Source organism: Pelodiscus sinensis, chromosome 5 (assembly GCF_049634645.1).
Source record: "Pelodiscus sinensis isolate JC-2024 chromosome 5, ASM4963464v1, whole genome shotgun sequence".
Lineage (NCBI taxonomy): Eukaryota > Metazoa > Chordata > Testudines > Trionychidae > Pelodiscus > Pelodiscus sinensis.
Genome location: NC_134715.1, coordinates 108699618 through 108714762, shown reverse-complemented (window position 1 = coordinate 108714762; position 15145 = coordinate 108699618). Strand labels below are relative to the sequence as shown.

General features: G+C 42.7%; 1 protein-coding gene across 10 annotated transcripts in view; it reads right to left on the bottom strand.

The window, feature by feature from the left end:
* Positions 1–15145, bottom strand: part of RAB28 (RAB28, member RAS oncogene family) — a 109902-nt gene that overhangs the window by 28297 nt on the left and 66460 nt on the right. For 2 of the 10 annotated variants that reach the window (XM_075930724.1, XM_006128166.4), the window contains one exon: positions 9815–10326. The exons of the other annotated variants lie outside the window; for them this stretch is intronic. In XM_075930724.1, the coding sequence (XP_075786839.1) occupies positions 9986–10326 (341 nt within the window). In that variant the 3' untranslated portion in view covers positions 9815–9985. Of the gene's footprint in view, positions 1–9814; positions 10327–15145 lie in introns of those variants that run through there. 10 annotated transcript variants of the gene reach the window in all.

Below are 15145 nucleotides of genomic sequence, written 5' to 3'. Positions count from 1 at the left end.
GTTTGTTCATTAGCATTGCTTACTTGCCTATGACACCAAACAGCTTAAGGACCTCCGTGTTTGGATTTTTGTCCCACCAATTCACATGGGCAGTCTTCCCAAGGCGGAGATTATGGAACTTATCAAGTTTCAAAATCTGGCATTAATATATGTTCCATGACTCTGAGCCATAAAGCACGATATTAAGGACAACTGCCTGATAAACTTCATACAAAGTAATAGCTTAACACCATGGTCATTCCATAATCATTTGGTCAATCTTCCCAAAGGCAACACTGGCTTTGCGAGTCAAGCAGTTACATCATCATCAATGTTTATACTGGAGGACAGCAGACTTCTAAGGTAGCAAGACTAATCAACATCCATAAGGACAGTACAGGCAGTCCCCGGGTTACGTACAAGATAAGTACTGTACAAACCTACAGTCCCTAAGTCGGAACTGGCGTCCAGATTCAGCCGCTGCTGAAACTGACCAGCGGCTGACTACAGGAAGCCCGAGGCAGAGTTTCTCTGCCCCGGGGTTCCTGGAATCAGACGCTGATCAGTTTCAACAGCGGCTGAATCTGGACACCTGGGACAGAGCAGCTGGGGCGCTGCCGGGTAGGTCACCGCAGCGCCGCACCTCGGCGCTACATGGACCAACCCGGCAGCACCCCAGCTGCTCTACCCTAGGTGTCCCCAAGTCAGCTGCTGCTGAAACTTATCAGCAGCTGATTCCAGGAAGCCCAGGGCAGAGCAACTCTGCCTCGGGCTTCCTGTAGTCAGCCGCTGGTCAGTTTCAGTAGCGGCTGACTTGGGGACGCCTGGGGCAGAGCAGCTGGGGTACTGCTGGGTTGGTCCAGTAGCGCCGCTCCTAGGCGCTACTGGACCAACCCGGAAGCACCCAGCTGCTCTGCCCCAGGCGTCCTGATTCAGCTGCTGCTGAAACCGACCAGCAGCAGCTGAATCAGGACGCCTGGGGCAGAGCAGCTGGGGTGCTGCCGGGTTGGTCCAGTAGCGCCCAGGAGCGGCGCTGCGGGACCAACCGGCAGCGCCCCAGCTGCTCTACCACAGGCGTCCGTGAGAAAAGCCTGGTCTGCTGGGGGGGGGACGCACTAGCTGCGCCGCCCCCCCAGCAGACCGTGGAGACGCGGGCAGCGGGGCACCACAGTCCCGCCGCCCGGGTCCTCCCCGGCTTTGCTCCGCGTCTCCCTGGTCTGCAGACCAGGGAGACGCGGAGCAAAGCCGGGGAGGACCCGGGCAGTGGGACTGCGGCGTATCTGGGAGGTCCGCGTCTCCCCCTCCCCCAGCAGACCAGGGAGACACGGAGCAGCTTTTCTCGCCCCGGAGGACGCGGGTGGCGGGACCGCGGCGCATCTGGGCAGTCCCACCACCCACGTCCTCTGGGGCAAGAAAAGCCCCGTTCGTAAGTACGGATCCGACTGCCTGTATCCGACTGCCTGTATCAGCAACAGCTTAATTAAAACTGTTATTTGTGTCTCAAACATCAATTTATTGTTACAAAGTCAGGTCAGCCAGCTGCAAAAAGGTGTGTGGTTTTTTTAATGAATGAATACAGAAAACTTAGTAATTTATTTAAAACAAACTTTACAAATAGTGTGAAAAACAAATGCAAGAAGGTACTGGAGGGCAGGTACTCTTCCCTATCAACTGGGGGGGGAATTGAGTTACCACAGGCCAATTGGGATCACTCAAATCCAATTAAGGGCTGTCAGACCTTTTTACAACCCCTCCCTTGTTGAGAGAAGGTTGAGAAAGTGAGAAAGGGACACTAGTTCGTACCAGGCTAGTAGCAGTAGAGAAGTATCTTCTCCAGGAATAGAGACTGTGCTCCTTCCCATAGGGGAAGCAGAAAGGCCTGAGTGTCAGCTAGGGGAACAAGCATTCCATAGTCAGGGCTACCCTGAAGACACAAGCAAGAGAACAGCAAAAAGGGGAAGACAAACACTGCCTGAGTGAAGTTGATTATCTGAAGCCCACCATCACCAGAGTTGGGAAAAGACTAGGGCTGGCAAAAGACAATTAATTTGCAGGTTATATCTAGTTCCTTACTAAAAGTCCTGTGACACTGTAGAGTGCCTTTTGTATGCAGGGAGGGAAGAAAGAGAAAGAAAACATGATCTGTGGTGGAGATAAAGGGAAGAAAATCAAATATAACTTTTTTTTTGCTGAGCTTTCAAGATGCCAGTGTGATTATCACAGTATAAATGTAAAAGATCAGCAAAACAACTTTCTATGCCATATTTAAATGAAATGAAACAAAACAAAAATGCAAATCCAAGATACCCACCAATTATACATCCTATACAATTTGGGCTCCAGTCCTCCATTTATATACAATCTAACCTATCATAATCATGCTAGAACAAATGTTAGGAAATGTAGCAGCATCTCAGATACCATAGTGTAATAACTATCTACTATATATTAGAGAGAGAGAGTGTGTCTTTCTTTCTTTGTGGGTCTGTTTCTTCAAGAACTTCTCCTAAATGGTAAGAGCTAGGACCTCCAAATTTGGTATGCACTTCCTCTGATCATAACGGGATGTGCATGGAATGCCACTGTTTCTCATAAAACGGAAAGGGAGGGGTAAGCTACCAGGAACAGTTATACTGTAGAATGAACATAAGGGCCAGAGATGGGGACCAGGACAGCTATAACTCAATTGGGCCAGCACATGGCAGGGGTAGGAAAATGTACAGCTATCCACTATATATTTGAGAGACTTTCTCTGATTGTATGTCTTTCTGTCTTCCAGACAGGAGACATGTACTCCTTCCCTAGCTGTGCCTGCTGCAGCAGCTATAGAGAGGAACTTCTCACCTGGCCCCAAGTAGCTACAGTGAGAGAGGGCTGAGGTTATCCTCTTTCCTTGGGGCAGCCTGCATAATGAACTCTTCATCCCCGGCCCAGAGCAATGACTTAAATTAAAAAATAAAAAAAATATTTCAGTTAAGGACCTAAGCAACGTCAGGTAAATCATCTAGTATAGTGGTTCTCAAACTTTTTGGCCTGTGGACCACCTAGCTCAATGCAAACCTTTCAGCACCAATTGCTAATGGAAACTCACTGGTAATTAGATAACTATGCCTCAGCCATTTTGCTAGTGCTGCAGCTAGGGAGAATGGTTTAATTTAAATTATTAAACATATTAAGTGTTTTCACTTTCTCACGTTTATTTAAAATGAAGTTTGATAAACTAAGTAAAATATTAATGTATGTCCAACACAAAAGGATTCGATGTTTTCTTAATTTATGGGAGGAGTGGGGAACCTTTTTTGGTTGGGGATCACTGACCCTCAGAAAAATCAGTTGGGGACCACACACGTGAGAAGCAAAAAACCTCCTCCAAAACCCCCAACTCTCACTGCAGTGGCCCCCAACTGAGACATCTCAGTTGGACAATAAATGCTCTAGTCTAGTAAAGTCAAGAAAAAGTTTTTTCCTCTAGAATGAAGAGACTTTGTAGCTGTTTCCACAGCTCTGTTGGGTTTGCTCCCTATTTGAATACCATCCCCATGTGCCTTGAAACACAGCTGGCTGTTGAAAAGAACCGGAATCCTCTCTTTAATATACAATGAAAAAATATTTCAACTATCACAGACACAATGGATTAGTTTACATTTGGTTTGATTAATCAACTAATGACATACTGATAAACAATTAAAGAAATAATTTGGTGCAAAAAGCTAAGTTTCTTTGTAAGAACTGACATTAGAAGCTATTCTATATTGTGCAAATTAAATAATATTTACAAGTTATTACAATAAACATATGCAAAAGCTAATAATGTATATTCTATGTTTAGCTATTTTATAAACAGCATAGCTCAAAAGAATATATTAAGGTACTAACCCAAACTGAACGAGTATTTTACTACATAGTTTTTTCTGCTCTTGTAAAAGGCATGTAAGATGTAGTGTACTAAACAATCAGAAGATGGTGCTAGTCCAATATATCTACAAGCCAAAAATTGATCAGCTTCTCTTTCAACATCCCTCTCTATATTTTCTCACTATTTAGATACATCTAAAACAATATAATTGAATTTACTTGCACAAAGAAGAGGCATACTCATTAAAAGTTAAATGTAAGTAATCAGCTTGTCCTATTAATGAGTGTTGCATAACAAAATTCATCTAGAAATATTTGTCTGGATATTATCTAAATAAAGATCATTAGAATTTCATCACTTGACAGGATCTCATGATTTTACAGGAAAATCAGGGGAAAAAATGTCCTTATAACACCACAAAGCACTAATTTCAACTCTAAGGCCTGGTCTTCACTGGAGGGGAAGGTCAACCTAAGATATACAACTCCAGCTACATTAATTGTGTAGCTGGAGATGACGTACCTTAAATACCCATCCACTCGCAGAAGGAGGAATACCATATTCTGGCAGGGACCGCTCTGAGCATTTGATTTAGGGATCTACACTAGACCCGCTAAATAGAATGTTAGAAGATCAACCTCTGGAAAGTTGATCTTCTCTGTAGTGTAGACATGTCCTAAGTCTTTAGCAGTGAAATCCTGCTTCTCCCAAATCCCTGCAGTCAATGGTAAAACTCCCTCATTTCAACTTAGGATTTCAACTTCAGAGTTCAAGAGCGCCTTTATTCAGACTCTTAGAATTATCTCACTATTAAATTAACATGAAGAATTTAATTAAATCTTTGAAGTTAGTAAAGATAGTATTTCTGGACTAAGGTTTAGATAACTGGCTTCCTATCCCCTTCAAGCAAATCACAGAAGAGTGAAAAGTGTCCTCTCTGAAAGGACTGCAGCTGCTGTAACTGCTGAAATACAAACATCCTGCTCAGTGTCTTGTAAGTACCTGAGCACAAACGTAATGTAAAATAGGATTTGAAACTATAGAGACATCTTGTCCTTACGTACTAATTTATTAATATACGTTCACTTGAAACAAATGGATTAAGAGGAAATCTCAGAGAACACATTCCATGGATTCTTGAAAAGTACTACTCATACAAACTCCTATACTAAAAAATATTCATATCACACTTCTTACCATTAGATATCAAAGGAATCTACAAAGAAAGGTAAGTATTAGTAGCCACATTATACAGAAGCCGAAACTGAGCTGCAGAGAGCTGACATCACTTTTCAAAGTCACATAGTAACAAAACCCAACAAAACTACAAATGAAACAGGCTTGTTATCTAGGGTATAAAAAAAGAAGCTACAGATGCTCAAAGATAAGGCCAAGGTAGTATTTTTCTTATTATAATAAGCCTCCAATATTAGGTAATTGGAAACACCAATCCCTCTTATACAGTTTTTTAGTTTAGATGCTAGATTGGCATATATCTGAATATAATTACTCAGTATATTAGGTTCCGCTGCTTAATTATTCCATGTACAGGCAGTCCCTGGGTTACGTACAAGATAGGGACTGTAGGTTTGTTCTTAAGTTGAATTTGTATGTAAGTCGGAACTGGTACATATTGTAGGAGAAACTCTAGCCAAACATTTCTCCAGAGCTCAGTTTTATTCTCCCACACCTCACTTCCCTCAGTCCTTTCTTCTCAAGCTGAGGTGTCTGCTGAGAAAAGCTGCTCTGCATCTCCCTGGTCTGCTGGGGGGGGGGGGGGGGGGGGGGGCGCTAGCTTCACGTCTCCCTGGTCTGCTGGGGGGAAACAGCTAGTGCAGGGTTGCCTCACCCCGTTTGTAAATAGGGATCCGATGTAAGTCGGATCCATGTAACCCGGGGACTGCCTGTACATCAAATACTGCGTAACTGCCTGGTTTTCCTGATAATTTAAAGTTTCTGTGACTAATTATTACCAAATCAAATTGTTTTGAAATGATAGGGGTTTTTTTAAATACATAACACTAAGACTTATCACTAAAAATTAAAACACATTTTTATTGACTGTAGAGAAGCTATGTTCTGAAATAAGCACATTCAGATACACTACAATGAATATACTAATGTACAGTCTACATATTTCTAACACTCATTTGTAGGCACACACATAGCCATATTCTGCCCACAATTATGTGTGTGAAACCACCATGAAGAGCTGAATTTGGACTAATATGTATACAGGCAGTCCCCGGGTTACGTACAAGATAGGGACTGTAGGTTTGTTCTTAAGTTGAATCTGTATGTAAGTCGGAACTGGCGTCCAGATTCAGCCGCTGCTGAAACTGTCTGCCAGTTCTGACTTACATACAGATTCAACTTAAGAACCCCAAGCTCCCCAAGTCAGCCGCTGCTGAAACTGATCAGCAGCTGATTCCAGGAAGCCCGGGGCAGAGCAACTCTGCCTCGGGCTTCCTGTAGTCAGCGCTGGTCAGTTTCAGCAGCGGCTGACTTGGGGACGCCTGGGGCAGAGCAGCTAGGGTGCTGCTGGGTTGCTCCAGTAGCACCGCTCCTTGCTCCTTGGCGCTACTGGACCAACCCAGCAGCACCCCAGCTGCTCTGCCCCAGGCGTCCTGATTCAGCCACTGCTGAAACTGACCAGCAGCGGCTGAATCAGGACCTGGGGCAGAGCAGCTGGGGTGCTGCCGGGTGGGTCCAGTAGTGCCCAGAGCGGCGCTGCAGGACCAATCGGCAGCGCCCCAGCTGCTCTGCCCCAGGGTCCACAACAAAAGCCTGGTCTGCTGGGGGGGGGGGGCACACTAGCTGCGCCTCCCCCCCCCCCCAGCAGACCAGGGACACGGGGAGCAGAGCCGCAGCAGCAGCGGGGTGCCGCGCCTCTGAGACTTTGCTCTGGCAAAGTCTCAGAGGCGAGGGACCCCGCCGCGGCTGCGGCTTCAATCCCGGTGCCTGTGGTCTGCTGGGGACCGTCCCCAGCAGACCACAAGCACCGGGACTGAAGCCGCAGCAGCAGCGGGTTCCCGCACTTCTGAGGCTTTGCTCTGGCAAAGCCTCAGAAGCCCGGGAACCTGCCGCTGCTGCGGCTTCAGTCCCGGTGCCCCTGGTCTGCTGGAGACGGTCTCCAGCAGACTAGGGGCACCGGGAGCAGCTTACGAACGGGGCTTTCTCGCCCCGGAGCTCGCAGGCAGCAATCCGCCACCTCGACCTCCGGGGCGAGAAAGCCCCGTTCGTAAGTGCAGATCCGACGTAAGTCAGATCCGCGTAAGTCGGGGACTGCCTGTATGTTGAGTTTTCTTGCCTTCAAGTGATGTGCAGTTTGTTTGTTCTGGATATTTTATTTCTTTCGATCCATTCTCTTACAGAATGTTCTTTAATTTGAAAAGTCACTAAACAGGCTAAAGACTAGGAGCAGTTGATCTACTGAAAATAAACAAGTATACAAAAGGTACGAGGTTTATCTATTTACTATATATTTTAGAAATGTGCATCTGTCTGTATGTCCATCCACGAGTCCATTTGTTCATGAACTCCTAATAAATGGTATGAACTAGGACCACCAAATTTGGCATGCAGCTTCCTTCTACCATAACTTAAGGCAAGGTCTGGGTTTTGTTGTGCCAAGACAATGGGATGTCCCTAGAATTCAATTGTTTTTCATAACTTGGAAAGATAGCGGTCTGGTAGGATGGAGTTATACTACAGAATGACCAGAGGGGGCAGCGAGGTGCCAAATATGGGGACCTGGATAACTATAATCCCACTGGGCCAGCAGAGGGTTGGGGGTAGAGAAAGGGACAACTATATATTTCAGAGAATTTGTCTGTTTGCTCCCCCAGCTGTGCCCACTGCAGCATCAGGACAGACGCTTCTCACCTGGCCTCAAACGGTTGCAGTAAGAGAGGGGGCTGAGACTATCCTCTCTTCCCAGGAAAGCCGGCATACTAAACACTTCATCCCCAGCCCCACCGCAAGCAATGATTTAAATGAAGAAAAACAAAATTTGAGTTGAGGACCCAAGCAACAATGGGTAAATCTTCTAGTACTTAATAAAAGTGTTAAAATTACCAAAGTTAAAATGCCTGAATAAAGTTTACATGAACTGAAATATTTTTATGATATTGAAAAATTTACCAATAGTCCAGAAAAATTATTGACCAGCTATATGAAGGTTATATGAGGACTCTCCAAACCTTACAAGGCAAGTGGTATATGAAGTATGGAAGGATACAATAACATTTTTTCACAGTGTTGTACAAATTAAATATTTATATATAGAGGGAGGGCTTGATAGAATTCAATGTATTATTTTTCTTTTATAATTTTTTACAGATAATAGATGTTTATTTTGAGCATTTTTCTACTTTTTATTTATGTAAACTTTAACAGCTGCAGGAAATCATGGGGAAATCAAACAATTATTTAATGATAATAGGCACTGCTTTATAAGCATTAACACACAAACTGTCATGATCACGTCAAAATATACAAAATAAATATCCTTAAACTCTTAGAAGGTCTCAAGGTGCCTTTTTCTAACTTTCACTATCTGTAAATTTCCATTATTGTGGACAGAAATGTGCCCCCTGCAACCTGTATGTGAGTGGATATTTGTCCAGATAGCTGGAAGAGGGGCTTTGTCCCTTTAAAGGCCTCTTTATTTTCTGTAAGGGAAAGGGTGAAAGCTTGGCAAGAAGCAGTTGCATCCTAATCAGAACAAGGTGTCTGCATGCCCCTTCCTATCATCCAGAAGAGTCGGAGAGCCTTCATACTTCATGCAGCCACAAAAAGGCTGTTTTTACCTGATTTGGGCTAGCAGCACCCACTCCAGATACCCATGAACTTGGCAAAAGGACAACTTCCCATTTGACATCTTGTAGGAACACTAGTTGTTCCTTTTCCTTGGAGACCTGGGAAAAAATGTATCCCTCACCGCAAGACTAGCCAAGGTGGGATGGATTTTTTTGTCTCCCCCCAAAGCTCGTCTGGAGCCTGGTAGAATAGAACAGGGTGGTACGCTTATGATGTCACAACTTCCATGTAAAACTTGTGGCAGATGTCCAGTACAGATGCTCAGCATGTAAGCAATACAGTTATCAAATAAAATGGACTAGAAAAGGACTTGAATTAAAACATCCTTATAGGAGATGGGCAACGGATCTATGTTTCATCAATAGGGAACCGCCAACCTCTTCTTTTCCGGACTCTCCTTTAAGAGAGCTGAGGAAGATGGCTTGAGACTCCTACATCTGGAGCAGAAAGGAACTGACACCTCTTGTCCCTTCACTGTACAATTTGTTACTAGGTATTCCCAAATATTATAAGTGAATAAAGTTGTGGCCTCATTAAACCGTATCCAGGGCCTTCTGTCTTTCTTCTAGCAAGGATGGATGGATATTTTTCATTTTTTTTTTAAATGTATCCCAATATTTATCAGTCCTAAATAATTTGTTATGAGGATTAGTTTAAAAGTTTTGAAGTTGTAAAGCTAATAAAGTTATGGCTAAGCTTGGACTTCTATTAAAACTCCTCCCTCCTTTTTCACATGCTTGGTTTCATTACAAACATGATTTTTTTATATATATATTTGAGAAAAATCTCTCTAGCCATTTTTGTGTTACAGGAGAAGGTAAATCCTGAAAGTATATTTTTCCACAATATTTTGTCAGCCATCACACAAAGTAGCTGAACAAACACATTCTAATCTGCAAGTTCCATATCCTTCTTTCCCAGACATCCTAGAATGCAAGAGGTAGGCTTGGGAAGCCTTTAACTCAACTCCCTGAGATGGGTCCTGGAGAAGGCCATCATTCCCATAGCTTTGATTGCTACACAAGGTGATTGCAATAAGCCACATATCTTTGTGCTCCCCCTCCTCCATTATCAGACCCTAACGATGCCCATTTCCATTCAGTCAATGTCTGTGTTCCTTGTGTTTTCTAAATAAAAGTACATAATTTCAGAACAACATAATTTCGGGGTCTTTATTTATTTTGCCAACTGCATATGGGGGAAGGGAGAGGATTTACAGGGCAGTACCTACACAACATGTGGTAACAAGCAACTTATATAAATAACTGTCACATCATTGTTAGGTCATTCATGAAACTGGTTTTCAAAGCCTCTGATGTGCAATGCATCTCAATGTACTCTCTTTATTGATCTGGTGTCTGGCTGCTCATAATTGGCCACCACACGAACTGCCTTAAACCCCCATCCCACCAGAAACGTTTCCTTTACTTTCACAGATATTATGCAGAACACAGCAAGCAGCAGCAACAACTGAAATACTGCTTTCATCAAGGTCCAACCTTGGTGAACTTTGCCAGCATCCTTTAAGGCACATTCTATCACCATTCTGCACTTGCTTAGCCTGAAGTTGAACTGCTCCTTACTGCTGTCCAGGCTGGCAGCTTCATGAGCCAATGGGTCTCCAAGAAGAACTATTGGCATTTCACCATTTCCAATGGTAATTTTCTGGTCTGGGGGAAAAAAATTCATCTTGAACCTTTCTGAAGACAACAGAGCCCCTAAAGATGCATGTGTCATGTACCTTTCCCAACCATTCCATACGGATATCAGTGAAATGGCCCTTGCTATCCACCAACATGTGCAACACCATTGAGGAGTACTCTTTGGCAGTAGTCGGGTATCAAGGTAAATGGAACAGATATCCCTACCACCCTCCTCCCCCCCCCCCCCCCCCATACAGAGTTAAGGAACCCTATCACAGAAAAAAAACATCCACTATGTCCTGCACATTTCTCAAATCTGCTCTCCTTCCTACTAGAAGGCTATTGCTTGTCCTGGCTATTTGGACCACTGCAGCCCTATTGTTGATTTACCCACTCTGAACTGATTCCCAACTGACCAGTAGCAGTCTGGTACTGCAAACTTTCACAGGGCTATCGCCACTGACTTCTCCACTGTCAGAGTGGGTCTCATCCTGGTACTGCTGCACATTAGGGTGAGGGGAAAGCAATTCTGAAAGTTCCATGAAAGTAGCCTTATGCATTCGAAAATTTTGCAGCCATGGGTCATAGTCCATAGCTGCATAACTATGTGATCCCACAGTCTGCTTGCTTCCCGGGACCAGAATTGGCATTCCACTGTGTCACCATACCAGACTGCTGCCAGCATATGCTAATTGCTCCATTCAGTGTGTTCCTGCACGTCTATGTGCATGGCCTCCTCACATTCTTCCTCACTTTGGTGGCACCAAGCTAAGCTCTGGACAAAATGCAGGATAAAGAATGAAACTTTTCCAATACTTTCCATAGCAGTTTGCAGCTGAACAGAGTCCATGCTTGCCATACTATGGCATCTGCACAGTTAACCAAGGGAAAAAAGGATATGAAACAGTTGTTTGCCATTGCTTTCAAGAAGAGAGGTAGGGAAGAGATAAGTGTGTCATGGGAGGTTGGCAACAACTACCCAGAACTATGTGTGACAAAGTTTTTATCCCATCAGGCATTGGGAGCCTAACCCAGAATTCAAATGGGCAGCCGGAATGTTGGCTGGCCGGCCAAAGTGCATCACTATTAGAATAGATATTAGTGGGTGGAGGCGCACTTTGTCAACGACATATATGTGAGGTCATGTGCCTTTGACTTTATAAAATTGCATGCTAAACATCGACCTCTATAAATTCCACCTAATTTCATAACATAGATACTAAACTGTTCAAGATAGTCAAGGCCAAAGCAGACTGTGAAGAACTTCAAAAAGATCTCACCAAACTGAGTGATTGGGCAACAAAATGGCAAATGAAATTTAATGTGGATAAGTGTAAAGTAATGCACATCGGGAAAAATAACCCCAACTATACGTACAGTATGATGGGGGCTAATTTAGTTACAACTAATCAGGAAAGAAATCTTGGAGTTATCGTGGATAGTTATCTGAAAACGTCCACGCAGTGTGCAGTGGCAGTTGAAAAAGCAAATAGGATGCTAGGAATTATTAAAAAAGGGATACAAAATAAGATGAAAATCTTATTGCCCCTATATAAAACTATAGTTCTCCCACATCTTGAATACTACGTACAGATGTGGTCTTCTCACTACAGAAAAGATATTTTAGCATTAGAAAAGGTTCAGAAAAGAGCAACTAAAATGATTAGGGGTTTGGAATGGGTCCCATATGCGAAGAGGCTAAAGAGATAGACTTTTCAGTTTAGAAAAGAGGAGACAGAGGGGATATGATAGAGGTATATAAAATCATGAGAAATGTGTAAAGGGTGAATAAATGAAAGTTATTTACTTGTTTCCATAATATAAGAACTAGAGGACACCAAATGAAATTAATGGGTAGCTGGTTTAAAGCTATTAAAAGAGAGTTCTTCTTCACACAGCACACAATCAACCTGTGGAACTCCTTGCCAGAGGAGGCTGTGAAAGTTAGGACTATAAGGGTGTGTCTAAACTACATGGCTCTGATCAGCTGTTTGTCGGCTCAGCGCGGCAGCCATGTAAATTTAAATGAAACCGCGATTATTTAAATCGCTGCTTCATTTCCCTTTGCCGAACAAACAAATCTACATGGCTCCGTCGACGGAGCCATGTCGTTTAGACGTACCCTAACAGAGTTTAAAAAAAGCTAGATAAATTCACAGAGGTTAGGTCCATAAAAAGCTATTAGCCAGGGGGTAAGGAATGGTGCCCCTGGCCTCTGTTTGTCAAAGGCTAGAGAAGGATGGCAGGAGACAAACTGCTTGATCGTTGTCTTCGGTCCACCCCCTCTTGGGCACCTGGTGCTGACCACTGTCTGCAGACAGGATACTGAGCTAGATGGACCTTTGGTCTGACCCAGTATGGCCATTCTTATGTTCTTATAGACGTGCCATTAGTTAGGAACCAACAGTATCTTTGGAAATAATAGGTGTACAGGAAACAAGGATGCACAAGAGTAAATGTTTTTTAAAAATGGGTTGTGAGGAATGCATCTTCTGTAACCTTGAAAGCAGCACCTTCTTCAAAAGCAATGATCAGGATCACCCTAGGGTTAGATGGGTATGGGCCTATCCCACCAATAGAAGGCACAAGTGGACTGTCATCCTGTCATTCTCTCAACCTCTTATACATCTCTAACAAGCAATTTCCTTAGACTCCAAACATTTTCATAAAAAGTTAAAGAGAAATGGCAAGGTGCCTCCTATTATTTTCAGTCTGATGGTTTGTATTGCTGTTTCAATAAAACACAGCTTTTTTAATAGAAAACAATAGTTAAAAGCGTCCACTGAAAGCGAAGAGCTATTGAAACATGCAGCACAACTGGCAACTTCACTTTTAAAACAGTTTTAAAACTTTCTCCGCCTTTTACAAGTATTGTTTTGTGTGTGGCTTTTAACAGTTGTTCACTGATGCCTGAGCTACATTTAAAACTTCTGTTTTTCCAAAACTAAACTAGAAGCTTTAAATAGCATCTGAGTTAAGTTTTTTAATTAAAAAGGGAGGTTAAAAGGGCCATGGCAAGAGGTGATGCAGCTGTGCTTGTGCCAGGGGAAAGAAATCCAGAGCAAGAAGCGAGGTAAATACTCATAATAGCTCTACAAAACTAAGTTTGTACCATGAATTTCTATTTTATTTTAATTCCTAGAAAATAAACCCTGTTTGATTTATCTCAGATGTATTCTCAAAAATGAAATTCATCATCATTTGGCCAAATCTTAACATATGTGGTACTCTAACCTAACATCATAGTGCTCCCCATTCAGATCATACCAGAATTAATTCCTGTTTCATAGGTTCCAATATTATTCTATAAAAATTCTTAATGTATAAACAAACTTCAGACACAAGATTTCAAAGATATTTACAGGAAACCCTCACCATTCATGGTGGGTGCAGTCCTGGCACCACTGCAAATGGCAAAATCTGTGAATAGTGAGGGGACAGCAGCTCCCGGCTCCCCACTGGGAGCTCTCCACATCTCCTGAACTCACCATGGCTTCTGGCTGCTGCCCTCTGGCAACAAGCATCCACCAGACCACGTCCCATAGGCTGGGGGATGGGATGTAATAGGATATAAGAGACACCCACAAATACGCAAAAATTGTGGATAGTGATTCCACAAATCACGAGGGTCTCCTGTAGATGTCAGTATTTAAAAAATATTTTACCTGCTTAAATGCTTTTAATTCCATAGCAGTTAGGCACGTAACCTGATTAGTAAAGCCCTACAAATCTGTGGATAGTCATGGGCTATTCTTGCAGTCATGGATGGAAGTGGATCAGTATTCTCTTGTAAGGACACTCGAGAGTCCAATGCCATCCAGCTGTTTAACAGAGTATCCACAGCTAGGTTTGTGTTTCTCCTACTGGTGCACCTTCACACATGCCTCAGTGCATATAACAAAATGTATTCCACATATAGATGGAAAAATATTAGAGGGAACATTGATGTAGATCCAAATTTTATAGTTAAAGTTCTACAAATCTGCACATATCCACTCCATCTCTACTGCCCATGTTTATTGAGTGCAGATTGGGGACACATATTTTTGCATCTGCACAGGACTCTACAGGTTAGGTGCTTCTGGAAAAACTCACTAGATATTTATCTGCATCATTAGGTGCCCAAATCATTTTGAAATCTGGCCCTAGTTCTTATTTATTCTAAGGCATAGAACTAAAGATAGGAAAAGTAAAACTTAAAAAGGAAGGTGAAATTACAATTCAAATATATTTGTATAGGTACAACTTGAGTATGAAAGCATGCAATGGTAGTGCTACATATCATCGGGGTACTTAAGAGTCTTTGATACTAAAACATTTTGAAACAAAAACACGAAAAAGCATTTATTAGGCTGAATTTGATAGGATTATGGAGAGGGTTCTACATTAATTCATAAGGATTATTTACCCAGCATTCTAAGAGCTCCAAAGGAAATTCTTCCTAGTGCACATATTATTTAAACCAAAAGACCATAATGGTTCATCCATCAAGTTAATCCAGCCAAAGAAACTGCTGAAAATCCTCATAAGATTTCTACTGTTCAAAAAAAAAAAAAATGTGTGCATGTAGAGTAACCCACACTTCTCAAAACACAACTAGGATATTTAAAAAAATAAGAACAAAATACTGAAAGTCACACTGGTCTGTTAATACAGTGTTCCCTGAAGATCTGTGAAAGGAAAGCAAAGCTAACAGCATTAAAAGTACTCTCCTTATACTATGCCTAACACAGGTTGGGTGGGAAAGAAGAATAAAAGTAGTAAGAGAAGAGGGATCCATGCTGGAGGAGATCAGTGATTAATGCAAGGAGGCAGCTAGAAAGTTCTTGGGGATAACGTAATTACA